A 16,942-nucleotide genomic window follows, 5' to 3' on the forward strand; every position below is an offset into this window, starting at 1 on the left:
CAATGTGTCCAAACTCAGGAAGCTTGTACTCTACTGAATGAATCAAACCCTGCTCACCCTGTACCACTGGGGCTTTTGCATCTCCTTTGGTTCACGCTGAGTGGTGAGGATCAGACAGGCTCGCAGAGCAGAGACAGCTCCTTCTCGGATGGCCTGTTTGGGGTCCCAGACTGCCACAAAGATAGTATCAAAGAAAGGCTGCACTTGCTGGAAGAAGAAGGTGGGGACGCTGATGGCCAGCTCACGAAGAACAAGAACCTGGAGGGAGGAAATCAAGATGGCGCCTTCAGAGGGCTGTAAGACACTGTTATTAGCCACTGGTTTAAGACCTAGATCTGTATTAGCTCTCACTGATGTGGGGTGTATTATTCTATGCTCTGAGATCTCTCCACCATCTCCATACACACATTCATTTCTAAACCCTATTTCTCTCCAGACAGTACCCGTTCATCTATCCATCTGCTCCACCCCCAAGCCTGGCTCTAACCCGTTTTCAGAGTACTCACAGCTGCGTGTCTCCGGCCCTCATTGCGGTCAGCACCCAGCCATTCGAGGGCCCTTTTCACCTCAAACTCTACATACTCAGCTGTGCAAGTATCTCCTGCCATGGCCAGGCGGCCGATGGCCTTGGATGCCATCTCCATGACAACTGGGTCATTGGAGGGCAGCAGGTTCCGAAGGTAGTTAGCAAACCTGCCTATGCGGGTGGCATAGGCTTCCACTCCTATGAGGCTGGCTACAGGGGAGAAGAAAGAAGACGAGATGAAACTGGGATACAACATACCAAAAGTAAACTGGCCAGAGAAGAAAGTAACCCAACTATCTATCTGTGATACAGCAATCTCAATTCTTCTGTAGAACAAATAGCAAGGGGAAGCAGAGAGTTGAAGCCTAATTTTGAATTTTAAAAAACAGGTTTCAAGTTTCCCTGTTTCAAAACCAACACCACAGCCCCTCATGTGGAGCAAAATTATCTAGCTTTGGATATGATCTTTAATCTGGTCTGCTCTCCGGCAGAGACACAAATGAGCAGAGGCCAAGACACAGAAAGAACACAAAAAGAAAGGGGCGTGGACACGTCACTGAAATGTGGCTGCATTTTGTGAGTCACGGATCTGCTCTGAGAGGACCAGGGTGAGCTGATTCCTGACCACTCTTAGCCCAAGACTATTGATCATAAATATACAGAAACCAAAGGCCAAGACCCTCCCTGGCTGGCTCTCTCTTACCTATGGCAAGGATGCCCCCTTTGCGCTCATTGGCATCTGAGCTGGACACCAGTTCAAATATGTGATGATTCAACTGATCGTAGAACCGGGTGGACTCCTCCTGACTCATCTGCAAATTGTGGAGAGTTTAGGGTAACTTCTTTGTCCCCCGAGAAAAGGCTTCTTCCACATATCAGTAACTCACACAAACAGCAATTCAACTAACATTTATGAAGCCCCTTCTATGTACAAGGCTCTGTGCTAAGTGCTTGGGACCCAAAGACAGAAACAAAAGGTCCTCCCTCTGGGAGATTATAATAAACCAGAGAATACTGCACTTCTGCAGTGAAGTCAATATAAAGCACATACAGCAACATAAAAGCAATTTCAAAAGGGAAAAAACACCAACAACAGAGGGAATCAGCAAAGGCCTCATGGAGGAGGTGGCTACTGGGCTTTGCTTTAAGAGAAGCAGGGATTTTAGGAAGTGGAGGTAAGGGGGGAGAGCATTTGTGGCATGGGAAAGAAACCATGTTCCCAAATGCTGAGTTGGAGCAGGAACAGCTTTTAGGCCAGAGAGTACATGGAGGCACACAACATTAGAGAAAATAGGTGAGCTTGGCGGGAGCCCCATGGAGGCAGCCTTTAAATGACACACTGAAGAGGCTGTCTTTGAGGCAGCCAGGAGTGCTGCAAATTTCTGAGTACAAGAATGACAGGGTCAGCCCTGTTCTAGGAATAGGGACTTTGCAGCTGGGTGGAGGATAAACTGGAAGAAGGAGACTAGAAACCAGAAGACAACAGGAGACAGAGAAATGGTACAGGTGAGAAGAGGCATGTTGCTGATCTCCACTAGAGGAGGCTTCAGTGGAATGAAAGGGACAGATCCAAGACAGGCTATAAACGGATCAACAATGCGGCCAATGACGGGCTCTGGGGCGTGGAGAGGGAGGGACCAGTCAGGAGCTGCTTCAAGATTTAAACCTGAGTGACTCAGAACGGGAGAGGCAGGATGAGGGAACACAGTGCCTCTGCCCCATCTCCCAGATTCAGAGGTCAGACTGCTGCCTGAACCTGTGTTTCCGTATGGAAATCCTCTATCAGCAAGAAGACGGGACTGATAATACTTGGCAGGGAAGGCATACACCTGTGAAGGAGGACACATCCAGCAGGGCCCCAGAAACATATGCCAACTTGCATAGTGGCGTGGAGAGCTGCCCATCCCGCCATCAGACTCCTTACACCGCCAACCCACTGGGCTTGGGTGACCTGCCCCTGCACCTTGCCCAGCCCATGCCAATGCGGCACTGACCTCTCGGAGCTCCAGGGTGACATAATGCTGCAGCTCCTTGGCGGCTTTGGCCCGCGTCTCCTCACTGCGGCTCTTCAGGCCACTGGCAAACTGTTGTAGGATGGTCACAGTGCCCGACATGGTGGCACTGGCTCCAGGGCCCAGGGATCCTGCAGAGAGGGATGCTACACTCTTAATTAATGATCAATTAATGACAGATTCAATAAGAAAGTTGGAGATGAACTCACAGAGTGCACTACTTCAAGATCCTCCTTTCATAAGTTGAGAAAAGAAGCCCAGGGTGGTGAAACGAGCTACCTGCCCAAGGTCAAACTGAGATAGTGAGTGGCAAAGCCAGGCCTCCCCATCCCAGATCCAATGCTCTGTCCTTAATGTCACGTTTCCACCAGCTGGGTTGTCACTACGCCCCGGACTCCAGCCAGCCCAAAGCTGCCAGCAGTCCTCCTTCCTCCACCCCGTTTAAGGAGCCAAATTTGGTGATGACATCATAACCCCCATGTCCTCAACACAGACCAACGCAGACCCTGGGAAATTCAAGGAATGCATTCTAGCAAGATCCATCCCCAAATGGCAGAATGAGAGACTCCCCTGGGGACCCTGAGGGATAAAGGCCTAGACAACTCTCCTAGTTCTGTAGATATTACGTCCTGAAGTCAAGGAATTGCCCAAATAGTCATTTCTGACTGTTTCTGAGGTGCAAGGGTTTGACCAGCAGGTACCCCAAGAGATGTAACAGATGTCAGATTTCCAAATGACTGAATTTAAGAGGTTGAACGCATCTTAGTTTCAGACTAAGGCTGGAGTCAAGCTCAATATCATTTCTTTGCAGGGAAAAGAAAGGAAGCTGTGACAAATTAAAAACTGCAATGTGAGATACAAAAAGGGCTTGGTACTAGTAGAGAAGCTACCAGTGCTCTTACTCTGAGCACATTCCCAAGAACAAGGCTCCTTAGCCTTCCTAAATGACAAGGAACGTCCACCACAGAGTGGACTGGAGCATGCAGCACGGAGAAGTGAAGACCAGGAATCCCATCTGAAACACCAACTAGCTGTGTGACCTTGGGCAAGTCATTTAACCACCTCTCTGGCCTCAGTTTCTTCACCTGTAAAACGAAGAGGTCAGACTTGGTAGACTCTCAGACCCCTTCCAGCTACAGATCTATGGACCTCTGACCCATTCACAGGACAGGAGTCTTCATTAGGCTATTTTCGGGGGTTGGCACTGTGTGCTACACCATGGCCCAGAGAAGGGATCAGTGGGGAGGCAGGTGAGCTTGCTCAGGACCTTGGGAAGTAGCTAGAGTAGACAGAGGTGGAACTTGAAAAGGGTGTCTGTGAAGGGTGAAGACAGAATTCTATCTGTAAAGCTATATAAATATTACCAAAGCAGACTCTGAGCTGAAAGGGCCTCAGAGGTCATCCAGCCTTTACTTAAGCTAGGCCTGTGCCCATGGACTGCAGGCTGTGCAGCAGGCCTGACTTAAGTTGCTGTCTTGGGAGTAGGTTCCCTCTCATTAGAGGCTATTAATTCAATTTAAACAAGACACTTGTTAAGTACCCACCCGACCTAAGGCACTGTGCTGTTCATTTGGGAGATGAAGGCAAAAATGAAACAATTCCTGCTTTTGAGGCGTTTACATTCTGGTGGGGGTAAATATGTACCAGGTATTTGGGGAGGAAAGGGACACTAAGCTAAGGAGTCCTAGAGCAGGTATGGAGGAGGTGGATTCTAAATACTAGTACAGCATGTGAAAGGAAACAGAATGAGTCTAGAGACAAGGTAGGAAGCCAGTCTGGCTGCATATGAGTAACATGAAATAAAGTCTGAAAAGGCAGGGAGGAGCTAGGCCATGAAGAATTGGGGGAGGGGGAGGGAGGGAGAATTAACATAACTAGTCTTCAAGTCCAAGCTAGGTGACCGTTTGTCTCAAAATGCTTCTTGGATCGCATATGCTATGGAGGGGATTCCTGGTCAAGCATGGGTGTTGGACTTGATAATACCTTCCAATCTGAATTCTGAGAAACACAAATTCCATGTACAACATCCTTGACATTTAGTTACCTAGTCTCTGCTTACATACTCCCAGGTGACAGAGAACTCACTACTTTACAGTGTGTGGTGAAGAACACAACTTGAAATGAGAAGAATCCAAATTTCAGGTCTTTGATTGTTAAAACAGCTGGGTGGCTTTAAGTGGTCACTTACCTCCTAGAACATTACTTTTTCTTATCTGTGAAATGGGGATAATCCTTATTTGTACTACCTATCTCACAGTGATATATCCTGAGGAAGTACCCAATTCCTGGTCAGCCGGCTTTCTGATCAGTTCTTACCATGACTGAGCCTATAACTCACCTGCTAATAATTGACACACTGCCCCAGCCTCTCCACTCTGAAGTCACACAAAACATGTTTAATCTTTCTGCTCTGTGACAAACAGTAAGTCTGTTTTTCTCTAGGCAAAATATCCTCAGCTCTCCAGTATAAGTGATCAATTGATGTGGTTCCTTGAGAAGGTGGAACCTACTTTAGATCTGTTTTTTGAGCATTCTATAGTAGATGGGTAATCTAGAAACATTTCTACAAAGTGTTACTGAAGTATAACCTATGATGTTTATAGACTCTCAGGGCCTGAGCTGAGACTTCAGCTCCTGAAAATAAGACATCCAGCCTCCCCTGAAATCCTCCAGGGATAGAAGTCCTTCTTAGGACCTGGGCTCAGGAGCAAGTTTTCCCATACATTTAGTGGAGAGTCATCCTCTGTACCTTCCACCCACTTCTGGTTTTGCCTTAGGGGCGAAGCCCAAGACCACAGCCCTTCAAATATTTGAAGTCTCCTCCAGCTGAACCTTCCTCAGGAAAGGGGTCTGGGCCTTACTGGCAGTAGAAGGAACCTCTTGAGCTTATCCAGTTCAAATTTGTCATTGGACAGTCAGGAAAGGCTGGGGCTGGATAAGAATACCTAGGGTGGTCTACAGAAATGGGGGGCTGCGGGTACAAGATATGTGTTGCGGGTACAAGTTATGTGTGACAGGTCTAGAAAGGTCTCTAGAAATCTTCTAGGAGCAGGTGATTGACTTGAGTCTCTTCATTAATCACCTGGCTGCATTATCCTGGAACTTCTCCCAAATCAAATGACCTCTCCACCTTGCCTGGGGCACCTCTAGGACTGAGTATGGGGCCAAGATCTTCATTTAAGGAGGGGGCTCCTGATGGCTCACTTGGCTGCACTTCTCAGGGCTTCTCCACCATGTCCCCCCACCGGGCATCCCTCCACCCATTTTCAGCTTCCCTTTGCGTGTGGTCTTCCCTCATAAGATTATAAACTCCTGGAGGCAGGGACCCTCTTTCTTGTTCTATTTGTATACTCAGGGCCTGGCATAGCACTTGGCACACAGTAGGTACTTAATAAATGTTTATGTAACTACTGACTATTAAGGTAGCCTTTGAGGAGTCTAAGAAGGTGGAGGAAAAGTTGTGAGTGATGACATCCGGGGGCATTTCAAGCGCTTCTGAATCAGGCAGCATAGAAGTGAAGTGGGTTTAGAGGGGGTGCAGGATGACACTGGTGGTGTTGGGGGGATTTCTGGGGGTCTTGTGCTGACTTTCAGGGAGCTTCTGGGGTGTCTTGCTGACGGCATGTGGGGTTGAGGCGGGTCTCTGCAGGAATGAGACGGGATGGCTGCTGAGCTCAGGGCAAGCGGGGAGCCTTTGGGGGGAACTCTGGGGAGGAGTCTGGGGGCACCTCCAGGAAGCTCAGATGAATTGGAGAAGCTTCCCACCCGGGCACTCTGGAGAGGTAGGGGAGCTTCTGGTGGCGTAACAGGGGGCTCTGCTTCTGGGGGCGTGAGGGTGGTGGTGGGCACTCTGGGGGGCCCCTAAGGACCCAGGGGCGCTGTGGCTGGCATGTGACCGTCGGGGGGCACCCCGCCGAGGCAGGGGGCTTCTGGGGAGGCTCTGGCTAGGCCGGGGGCACAGAGTGGGATGGGGTTTCCAGGAGGCCCCGGGGCCGGGAAGGCGCCGCAGGCGGAGGCTGGAGGCCGGGCCGAGCCGGGGTCTGGGGGCGGCTCCGAGCCCCGGGGACGTCTGCAGGGCCCAGGGCGCCCGGGGGAGCCGCGGCCTCCCTCCAACGCGGGGGGCCGGGTTCCAGCCCCTGCCCGGCCCAGGGAAGCGAGCGGCGGGCTCCAGACTCACCGTGACTTGCGTTACTTGCGGCCTTCCCTTCAGCCGGTGCAGCTGCCCAAGGCGCCGCCGACGCCGCTCCGGAACCCCCCACCCCCAGCACCGCCCGCCTTCCCTCCCGGCTGCCCTCCGAGCCGGGTGGGGAAGGGCGGGGCACCGAGCCGCTAGGACCAACCGGCACATCGGAGCAGGAGATGGGCGGGCAGACCGACCAATGGCAGAGGGGAAGGAGGGATGCTCTGGAACTCGGCCCCCCAAGGAGGCGGGGGCCGTTCAAATGGACAAGCCGCACATCCAGTCACAGGCGAGCACCGGGCCGAGAAACACCGGCACAGGCCAATCAGCAGCAAGTTTGCCGTCTTTGCCACTTCCGACCCGGCTTCCAGTGCGTGCTCCGTTGAAATGAGCCCCCTCGATCGCCGGGCAGTTCTCGCTCGTATCGGCTCAGCCGAGAGAGCTGGAGAGTTGGGTCAGAGCCCCGCCCTCCACTCGTGATAGTGCCCAGCATGGACCTTTGCATGGATCCGCACGTGAACTTGAGCCGAAGCTACACATTCTCGACCCGTCCCCTCCCCAGGCGTCCTTCGTGTCGCATTCAGGAGTTTTACCTGGGAAATGATCCCCGGGGCCCCAGGCCTTTTCCTTCCTACCAAACCCCAGCAGAGATCCTCGAGGTCCCCGAGGTCACGCACTCCAGCGCGAGGGCTCAAGTGTGCTGGTTTCCAGGACAAACCCTGCCCCGAGTCTGGCTGCTTGCCCTACGCACTCCCCATTCATGCTCCCTCTTGGCTCTCTGCCTAGAGTGGCAGCGTGGAGTAGTGGAAACTGTGTGGGGGTATGGGTGTGTGTGTGAGCTGGACTTGGGTTTGAATCTGGATTGTGACACTTGGCACTTGTAGGACTCGGGGAACACATTACTTAGCCTCTTAGCCTCTGCATCTGCGGAATGGGTATAAAAAGACTTGCACCAGGGTTGTGAAATCAGTATATAAATGAGTTATTACACTGTTTCCAAGTAGTACTGATTTTTCAAAAGGCACAGCTCTGTTCTCCCATCCTCCCTGATCAAGCCCAATTAAAGTTGATGATCTTACCCTTACTTTGGATCCCCGTCCTTACACAATCTGCGTATCACACGGTCTTCCTTTGGCTTCTGTGAACTTATTAATGTGGATATTTCCCATAACAGTGCAGATCATAGCCCACCAATGCAATCATGCCCCCTCATCGAGACTCTTGCCTCTCTCCTACTCCCAAGGTCATCTGGGATCAACCACTTTCTGGATACAATGAAGCTTGTTTTCTTGTTGATTTCTCTGCCCCAGCTCCTCTTCCATTTGTAATAGACAAATTTAGCATAGTGCCTGGCACAGAGTAATTAAGAGATTTTTTGATCACATTGTTTCACAGAATATGAAGGTGGGAGGAGTTTCGAGATATTCCATCAAGCCTCTTATTTTGAATGAAAGCATACATAAAAAATAAAGGGGGAAAAAGGAACCAAGAACCAGTGACGAATGGAATCTATTCATGTGAAGCAGGATAAGAATTGTATCTCATCTTTGGTCACCCAGAAAGGCTGTGACTCAGCTGCAGACAGGACCACAGGGTCTCTACTCTTTCTTTTGACAGCCCATCTTTTTTTCTGGGGGTTCAGGGAGGCAATGGAAAGAGGAATGGATTTGGAGTTAAAGGTCAGTTAAAGACCTGAAATTCAACTTTCATCCCTGTGATCCTGGGCAAGTGATTTCCCCTCTCAAAGAGACTGTCTTCATTTAAAAACAACAGCAACGTTTCTTTAGCACCTGTGCTGGGCCCTGGAGGTACAAATATTAAAAACTGACAAGAATGAATGAAGCATCGGTAAACACTGTGACACGTGCAGTGGTTACCAAGGTCACACAGGTTAAACTGTATCGCGGCCTTTCCTTTTTGTATTCCCAGTGCTTCGCATACAGTAGCTTAACACAAGTTCCTTCACTGGAACTGAATGAACGGTCCTAGGGAGCAGGGATGGAGAGCTCCCCCAGCGTAGAGGGACAAGGCGAGCTCTTCTTTCCCCGGCCCTAAGTGCTCAGGGGGCCCGTTTCCGCACGGCCGACAAAGGCCAGAGCACAACATGGCGGCCCCCTAGGACTGGCTGAAAGATCCGGGCCGGCGCCAGCACTGCCACTGACTCAGAGCCTGAGTGACAGGAAGACCGGACATCCGTGGGGCAGAGGAGGTCAGGCCTCCAGCGGGACGGCTGCCCGCCTCCCGTATCCTCCTTTCCCGGGCGCTCCCTTCTTCCGCTTGGCGACGTTCCAGCCTTCTCTACCTAGCGGGGAGCCCCTCCAAAAGCCCCCGCCTCGCTTCGTGGGAGCAGTGGGTTTCGCGTTCCCTTCTCTAGGTCCGCTCCCCTCCCTGCCCCCGGCTCTGCTAGGCAGCGGGACCCGCCCCTCTGTACCCCTCTCCCTGCTGGCCCCGCCCCCTCGGTACCCCTCTCCCCGCTGGCCCCGCCCCTCGGTAACCTCTCCCCGCTGGCCCCTCCCCCTCTGTACGCCTCTCCCCGCCGGCCCCTCCCCCTCTGTACCCCTTTCCCCGCTGGCCCCGCCCCTCTGTACCCCTCTCCCTGCTGGCCCCGCCCCCTCTGTATCCCTCTCCCCGTTGGCCCCGCCCCCTCCATACCCTCTCCCCTCTGGCCCCGCCCCCTCTATATCCCTCTCCCCGCTGGCCCCGCCCCCGTTGCCCCTGTAGCTCTCCTCCAGCCGCTAGGTTAGCCCCGCCCACTCCTCGTGCTCTTCCCGGCCCCTCCACGTGCTCCATTAGCCCCGCCCCGCAGCCCACCCTCGCCTTCTCCATGGCTGCGGCCCAGAGCCCGGGCGAGATCAACATCCAGGCGGGCGAGGGTCCCCCGGCAGGTGCCGGGGAGAAGGCCGGGAATGGCTGCCCGTGCGGGGCCGCGCCGGGGCCGGGGCCGCGGCGGTCGTGGCGCCACAAGTGCGCCTCGTACGTGCTGGCGCTGCGGCCCTGGAGCTTCAGCGCCTCGCTGACCCCCGTGGCGCTGGGCAGCGCGCTGGCCTACCGCTCCCAGGGCGCGCTGCAGCCGGGCCTGCTGCTGGGCAGCGCCGTGGCCGTGCTGGCCGTGCACGGGGCCGGCAACCTGGTCAACACCTACTACGACTTCTCCAAGGGCATCGATCACAAGAAGAGCGACGACCGCACGCTGGTGGACCGCATCCTGGAGCCGCAGGACGTGGTGCGCTTCGGCGTCTTCCTCTACACGCTGGGCTGCGTGTGCGCCGCCTGCCTCTACTGCCTGTCGGCGCTCAAGCTCGAGCACCTGGCGCTCATCTTCTTTGGGGGCCTGTCCAGCTCCTTCCTCTACACCGGAGGTGAGACCCTGGCCGGCCTGGTGTTCCCCAGGGGGTCTGAGAGGCCAGGTCTGGCTGTGCTCCCCAGGGTGCTCTGGAGCAGGCCTGGCTGTGCTCCCCAGGGGGTCTGGGCCTGGCTGTGCTCCCCAGGGTGCTCTGGAGCAGGCCTGGCTGTGCTCCCCAGGAGGTTCGGGGTTGCCTTGGCCCTACTCAGCTCCCTAGAAATCACCGGGAATCTAGCTTACCCGTGCTCCCTAGAGAGGGCTTGATATCTCAGACCAGTCACTGCCCATCCCCAGGCTGGCCTTGGCACCCATTCCTATGTGCTGGGGACCTTGGGTCAGTCATTTCTTTAACACAGTCCAGAGGTTTCCTTTGTGTAAAGTGAGGAGCTTGGATCAGAGTATGCCTAAGCCTCCTGACAGCAGTTAGTGATTTGGAGGGGTAGCTGCCACCTTCCACACCACTGGGACCATTTTCTTTTCTCTTATGTGGACATCCCTTAAAGGGACTCCTCCTGCTCACTAGGGTTCTTAATGTTGTTTCCTAACCTCCAGGTCAGTTTAGAAAGTCATCCAACCACCATTCTAGGAGTCTGACTCTGGCCCCAGAAGCTGTTCTCCCTTTGGTCATCATTTCTAGGGATTGTTGTTTTAATGAGGGGAACTGGCTTTGATTTTCAGTTCAGTTCAGCAGTTATGTATGTGCCTATTATGGGCCATGCTCTGGCGATGGAGAGACAAAAGTGAAACGCTCCCCATCTGAGGCTTCTTCAAATGCCCAGAAGCAAGCAGGTGACAATGGAGTTTGAGGAATAGCCAGAGGGTCACTTAGGTTGGAATGGAAGGATATGTGTTGTGGGGTGGTGGGACAGCCAGCTTAAGTTATGTGAAATCACTCTGGAAAGTCTGCTTGTTCATAGGGGACCTTAAATCCTAAGCAGTTTACTAAGGCCTTAGGGGAGCTGGCCTTTCTGTGCCTTAGGAAGATGATTTTGGCAGCTCTAGAGAACAGATTAGATAGAAGCAGAGGGGTCCATTAGGAGAATGTTGTGATTGTCCAGGATGAGGCCCTGAAGTAGGGAGTGACCTTTTGAGTGGGGGAGGGGGCTTCCAGAGATGTTTGGGTGGGGTGGAGAAGGAAGGAACTGGAGATTCTCCATTTGAAGATGGTCAAGATGGCACACCAACTGGTCTCCACACCAGTCTGCAGTGCAGGAACTGGGGCTGTTTTAGCTTCCAGGAGACAAGGCTTAGGAAAGGGTTAGGATGACCATCTTCAAGTCTTCTGGAGAGAGCTTGGATTTAACTTTGGTCTGTCCTTCAGAAGAACTTCTGGCAGTAGGCAGAATAACTTGAAGGGTGGATGAGCTGCCTTGGGGAGGAGTGAGATGTCTGTAGGCAGATGCTGAGCTGCCATTTGTTGGAGAATCTTGTTCAGGTCTCCATTGTACTGGGTCCCAGGACCCTGAGGGTCCTTCCAACCCTGAGGTTCTCTGTCTTGGGAGAGAGAGGAGGCAGATAACTCTGCTTTGGAGCCAAGGAAGCAGGGTAAGGAGTTAGAGGGTGGGGTTTTAGTTAGAGTAAGGTAAATAAATGATTAGAATTTTGAGGGACTTGCCGAGGCCAGTTGTTCATCTGCCTCCAGGAACTTTTTTTTTTTTTAAATTGGGGTATGATTGCTGAGCTTGCCACAGCTTCTTGGAGTCCCAGGTGAGAGTTGGGTGAATCAGGTGGACACCAGAGGTGGGTGATCAGCCCCGGAAAGGGCTCAGCAGCCCTCACATTAGATGTGCTGCTCCTCACTGAATACCCCATACAGGGCTAGACCAGGTTGCAGGTAGCTAACAGGCCTCAGACCTGTTAGTGAGTTCGGGAGGTTTCTACCCCAAGTATGTGAAGCCTTCCCCCTTCAGAATGGGTGGATGAATTTGTTCCAGCAGCCATGAAGGCAACTGAAGTAGGTAATGTGGAGCACTTAGAGATTGGTCAGGTATTGAAGACTCCAAGGTCATCCGCTGCATGCTGGGCCATGGCCAATCGTCCTGACTTTTTGTCTTGCCATTGAACTTGGATGACTGTGAGAGACAGTGAGGCTGAGGACTTTGAGTCAAGACATCCCCTGTGATATCATTGGTCTTCTTGGAAAACAAGGACAAACCACATCCTTGGGAATCCTGCTGAGCCCTCCTATGGGCTGAGCTCTATTTCCTGAATGTTGCTTTTGTCATGATTCTGTGTCCCATTTAAGGAATGCTTATATTGACTTGTTGCTGACTTTAAAAAAAATGTAGCAAAGACCAGAGGTTGAACTTAAGAGCAGACAAGAATGAGAAGAAGGGGCCTGGGTTTGTTCTTATCTAGGACTAGAAGGACACAAGCCAAAGATGGAGACAGATGGTTAGGCTTTTTCTCTGCTTCTCCTGGCTTACCTCAGCACACACACTTAGGCTGATCATGGTGACTTTGTCCATGATGCTGAGGATAGTGGCTTAATACTCCTATTCTTGAGACTGGTCCTCCTGGTCTGCCTCAGAGGTGAAAGTAATGTAAATGATTTGCAGACACAAGGTGAGAGATATCTCGAGTCATATTGAATTGTGGAGAACTCAGGGGCTGCTCTCGAAAGCTGGCTGATGTAGGATAAGGGAGTGTGGTTGCCTTCCATCAATCTACAAGAGAGAGAGTGCCCTTACAGGAAAGAGCCAAGCCTGGAAATCCTGATAGTGAATGTGGCTTTCGTGTGTGATTCCAGCCTCCAGATTCCCTTTTCCAGGGCAGCAGCCCTGAGCTTCAGCTGGTTCTGTGCCTTATTGTTTGTTTCATTGGGGCCTGGGGACTCTGGACTAGTCACATGTTCATTGGGGTGGGGGAGTAGGGGTTAGGAGCAACCCATGCTGAAGGCTGTGGGCAGACCCAGAGCTGAAAACTTCCTCATGATCCTGGTGCAGACAGAAGTGATGGTGGAACAGGGATGGGCATGCTGAGCTGTGCCCACAGTGGGTGCTTAGAAAGGAAGAGCTCCTTGTAGAATGAACAGATTCACAGGAAAATAAAAAGGAGGATTTGATCCTTGCCCCCACCACCTCATTGGGCATTTCATTTTGTAAACTCTGATGTTTTCCTCATGTAATGTTAGGATCATGGTCCCAGAATCACAATATTTAGGACTGGAAGAGACCTCAGGGATCATCTGCTTCAATGCCCTCATTTTACAGGTGATGATGATGAATGATAGTTAACATTTCCATAGAGTTTACTATGTGCCAGGCATTGTGCTAAGCGCCTTAATCTTCTCTACAGTCCAGGGAGGTAGATGTGTTATGATCTCCATTTTACAGTTGAGGAAATTGAGGCAAGACAGAGCTAAAGCCACTTGCCCTGGGACCCACAGTTGGCAGGATCTGAAGCAGGGCTGGAACTTGGGTCAGGTTCTGCCTCCAGGCCTGGCACTCTGTGCACAGTGCCGCCCCCAGTTGCCCCAGATGAGGCGGTTGAAACTTGGGAGAGGTTAGTACCCACTGTGTCAGTGTCTTGCCATCCTGCAGATTGGAAGACCCTTGAGGTCAGGAAACAGCTTATTTAAACTTCTTGTCTCATGTAGTACATAGTGGGGTATCCTGAACAGAGTGAGCATCTACCTCCCTGGGCTGTAGAGAGGATTAATGCGCTTAGCACAATGCCTGGCACATAGTAAGCTCTACAGAAATGTTAGCTATGGTTCATCATCCTCACCTGTAAAATGAGGATGTTGGAGCAGATTCATAAATGTTAGGTTGTATTAGGAGGGTTACTGGTATACCTACAGGAGGTATGCTTGGAAATAGATTAATTAGTAATCTTTCTACCCTTTTACTGTTTCTGAGAACCAATCAATTTTTGCCCTTGATGCTGTTTGAGAAGGAGAGCTGATTGATGGGCTTGCTGTCCTGTTTCAAGTCCCTCTTTCTTTTGTCCTTTCCTTACAAAAGATAGTAAGAATGAGGTAAACTATTCTGGTTTAAAAAAAAAGAGTCTTCTTAATTAGCAGTCTTTGATTTCATGTCAACTCTTTGTGTTTTCTGTCCATAGGAATTGGATTCAAATATGTGGCTTTGGGCGACCTGGTCATCCTTATCACCTTCGGTCCACTGGCCGTTATGTTCGCCTATGCTGTTCAGGTGGGCTCCTTGGCCATCTTCCCACTGGTTTATGCTATCCCCTTGGCTCTCAGCACTGAGGCCATCCTCCATTCCAACAACACCAGGGACGTGGAGTCTGACAGAGAGGCCGGCATCGTCACCCTCGCCATTCTTATTGGCCCCACCTTCTCCTACATACTTTATAATACCTTGCTCTTCCTGCCCTACCTCATCTTCAGCATCTTGGCCACGCGATACACCATCAGCATGGCACTGCCCCTGCTCACCATTCCCATGGCATTTTCACTTGAGAGACAGTTCAGGAGTCAGACTTTCAACAAATTGCCACAGAGGACTGCCAAGCTCAACCTCCTGCTGGGTCTCTTCTACGTCTTTGGCATCATTCTGGCCCCAGCGGGCTCTCTGCCCAAACTCTGATGGGACCAGGGGTTCTCCAGTGCCTGCCCCTTTCGGTGGAACATGACTCCCTGGCTCAGTGTTGAAATCAGAGTATCTGAGAGCAGACCTTTCACCCTTTGGGGTAACAGAATCTTCATATGCTAGTCATGTTTTCTCACTGTCCTTAGAAGGAATTTTATTTGAATAAGGGGGATCAGAAAGAGATCCAGATGCATGATGTTCACAGTGTCCACTAGAGAGCAGTGTCAGGTCACTCTGAAATGAAGCTGTCCCTTTCACTTGTGAGTACTCAGAGGGCTCTCTGTGTGGCTTAGCCTCTCACCTCATCCTTCCCCTTCAATTAGGACCGTAATTACTGGGTACTTCGGAGAATCCTTATGTAAGCTATGTTTTCATCCCAATCTTGGTCTTATATGATCATGATTAGTAAGTACCAGGCTCAATTAACATGGGCAAGGCCTGTCTCTTACCCCTTGAACTCTGGTCCAGAAAAGTGCTGAGAAAGTCCCTCATTAACAGCTCAGCAAGGCTTAGAAGCCTCTGTCCTCAATGCATTCCTTCTCTTGTCATTTGCCACAATCGACTAAAAATATCAGGTCACTTTTTTAGCAAAGAATCTAGCTGGGTACAAGGAGAAAAAACAGGCCTCAGAAAGGTACTCTGGTGGTTTGTCTAGAGAAAGGAAGAATGGCTCTTTCTTTTGTAGGAATGCCTAAATAGACAGGATTAAGAGTTTCAGTTACCCTTGGCCTGAAAGCTACAGGAACAATGACAGCTTGGTAGGCTGTTTGAAGGGATTCAGGATACTGTTTTCCATTCATCAATGCTCAGTTCCACCCCTTTAACATTTCCTTTGAATACCCTTGTCAAATTTTCATAGGGAGAAAAAAAAGATTAACATTCAGTAATTAGATTTCCTGGTCAGACCTTGGGAACTTGCAGAGATGATATTTTTGCTTACTGCCCCAGGGTAAGCAGAGTAGGCCCCTAAATCTTTATTGTTCCCAAGTCAGGCCAATGGGCCTGACCCAGAGTAGGCCAAGTATAGCTAACTTAGTTTGTTTCTGAAGCAGAAGCAATTTTGACCTATTTTCACTGTAGGATGCTCAAAATGAAGCCTGGGGAGGACCTTGCTAAGGACACATTAAAAATGGGACAGATTTTATGCTTGTCGGGGGCTGTTTTTCCACTGCCCTGAAGACAGATGGTGGTTTTGAGACTGGCTTTACTCACTTGTATTATGAAGGTCCAGAACTGAAATCCCACAGGGTGCTAGATTCATTCATGTTCTGTGCTAGGGCATAATGGCATCATCTGATCAACCTGAAACATTTGTATCCCCATTCTGACAGCAGCTTTAAGATTTCTGTGTCCAGGGTAGTGGCGTAAACCCCAGCTTGTGGGCCAGTTCCACTACACAGATCACAAAAATTGACTTTTGGGCCAGAGTTGGTCACATCCTAAGGAGAAGGAGTGTGGAGACCATGAAAGTTCTTTTTAAAGGTGCTTAGCAAAGGTTTGTGGTCCTAGGACAGAAACCAGCAGCAAAGAGATAGGTTGACGTCCTCCTTGGCTCTCTTCCCAAGACCTTTTTAAGCCAAGGTCATGGAGTTGTGGGTGCTTCTCTTGTCCTTCTGTGCAGCGGCCCCTTTCAGAACTTAGCCCTTGAGTTTTGGGATCCCCAAGTTATCTACCGTTGTCTGACTCTCTGGTCCCATCTGTCTCCTCACACTACATGTTAGAGTTTAGTGCTGATTTTAATACATTTTTGATACATGCATGCTCTCACAAGGCCAAATTTGGTACTGAGTTTTATACACAGCTCACCATGTATTTATATGGCTGTCCTTGATTTGGTGAAGTTTTCTTAGTCTTGTTGATTAAAAAAAAAGAATTCACTCATCACTGGTCTCTAGCATCTCTTTGCCTTCTTCTAGCCAGCCCCATTTTCCATCAGGTCTCCTACGTCCCTGGAACATGTGATAGATTGGTGTTAGCCCAGAATCAAGTTTAATCCAATGTGCTTAGCAAAATGTGTTTTTGTAGGCTAGCTAAGCCATGCCTATCTAGAGAATATGCTCCAGCTCCGTCCTCTAGAAGGCTGCTCTGGGTCACAAGTAGAATTGTAAAGTGCAGGAATTCAGAGCTGGAGGGGACCTCACATATAGCAGCACTAATCACATTAACCTGATGTTTGGGTCGCACTGTGGTGGATGAGGCAATTTAAGCATGCCTCCAGAATTTTTGATTTCGAGTGCTGGGCTTGGAGACGTAAAGACCTGCATTCCTTCTAGCCTCTGTGTGACTGGTCAAGTCAGGGCTGGGGAGACCAGGACTTGATTCGTT

At 50.8% G+C, this 16,942-nt stretch overlaps 2 protein-coding genes across 2 annotated transcripts in view; one reads left to right on the forward strand and one right to left on the reverse strand.

Annotated features, from left to right (window-relative positions):
• MTOR (mechanistic target of rapamycin kinase) overlaps positions 1-6,818 on the reverse strand; it is a 109,292-nt gene extending 102,474 nt beyond the window's left edge. Inside the window, exons 1-5 of the mRNA XM_072608849.1 lie at positions 6,716-6,818; positions 2,521-2,669; positions 1,230-1,338; positions 507-736; positions 58-258 (exon numbers count right to left, since the gene is read on the reverse strand). Coding sequence (XP_072464950.1) covers positions 58-258; positions 507-736; positions 1,230-1,338; positions 2,521-2,640 — 660 coding nt within the window. The 5' untranslated portion in view covers positions 2,641-2,669; positions 6,716-6,818. The remainder of the gene's footprint in view (positions 1-57; positions 259-506; positions 737-1,229; positions 1,339-2,520; positions 2,670-6,715) is intronic.
• A 2,397-nt stretch (positions 6,819-9,215) lies between these two features.
• On the forward strand, positions 9,216-16,501 carry UBIAD1 (UbiA prenyltransferase domain containing 1). The gene is made up of 2 exons (XM_072608856.1): positions 9,216-10,077; positions 14,127-16,501. Exons 1-2 carry the CDS (start codon positions 9,543-9,545, stop codon positions 14,612-14,614), a joined length of 1,023 nt encoding a protein of 340 aa, XP_072464957.1. The 5' UTR covers positions 9,216-9,542; the 3' UTR covers positions 14,615-16,501.
• Positions 16,502-16,942: the final 441 nt, after the last annotated feature.

The sequence above is a fragment of the Notamacropus eugenii genome, chromosome 5, assembly GCF_028372415.1.
Source record: "Notamacropus eugenii isolate mMacEug1 chromosome 5, mMacEug1.pri_v2, whole genome shotgun sequence".
In the NCBI taxonomy this organism is placed as follows: domain Eukaryota; kingdom Metazoa; phylum Chordata; class Mammalia; order Diprotodontia; family Macropodidae; genus Notamacropus; species Notamacropus eugenii.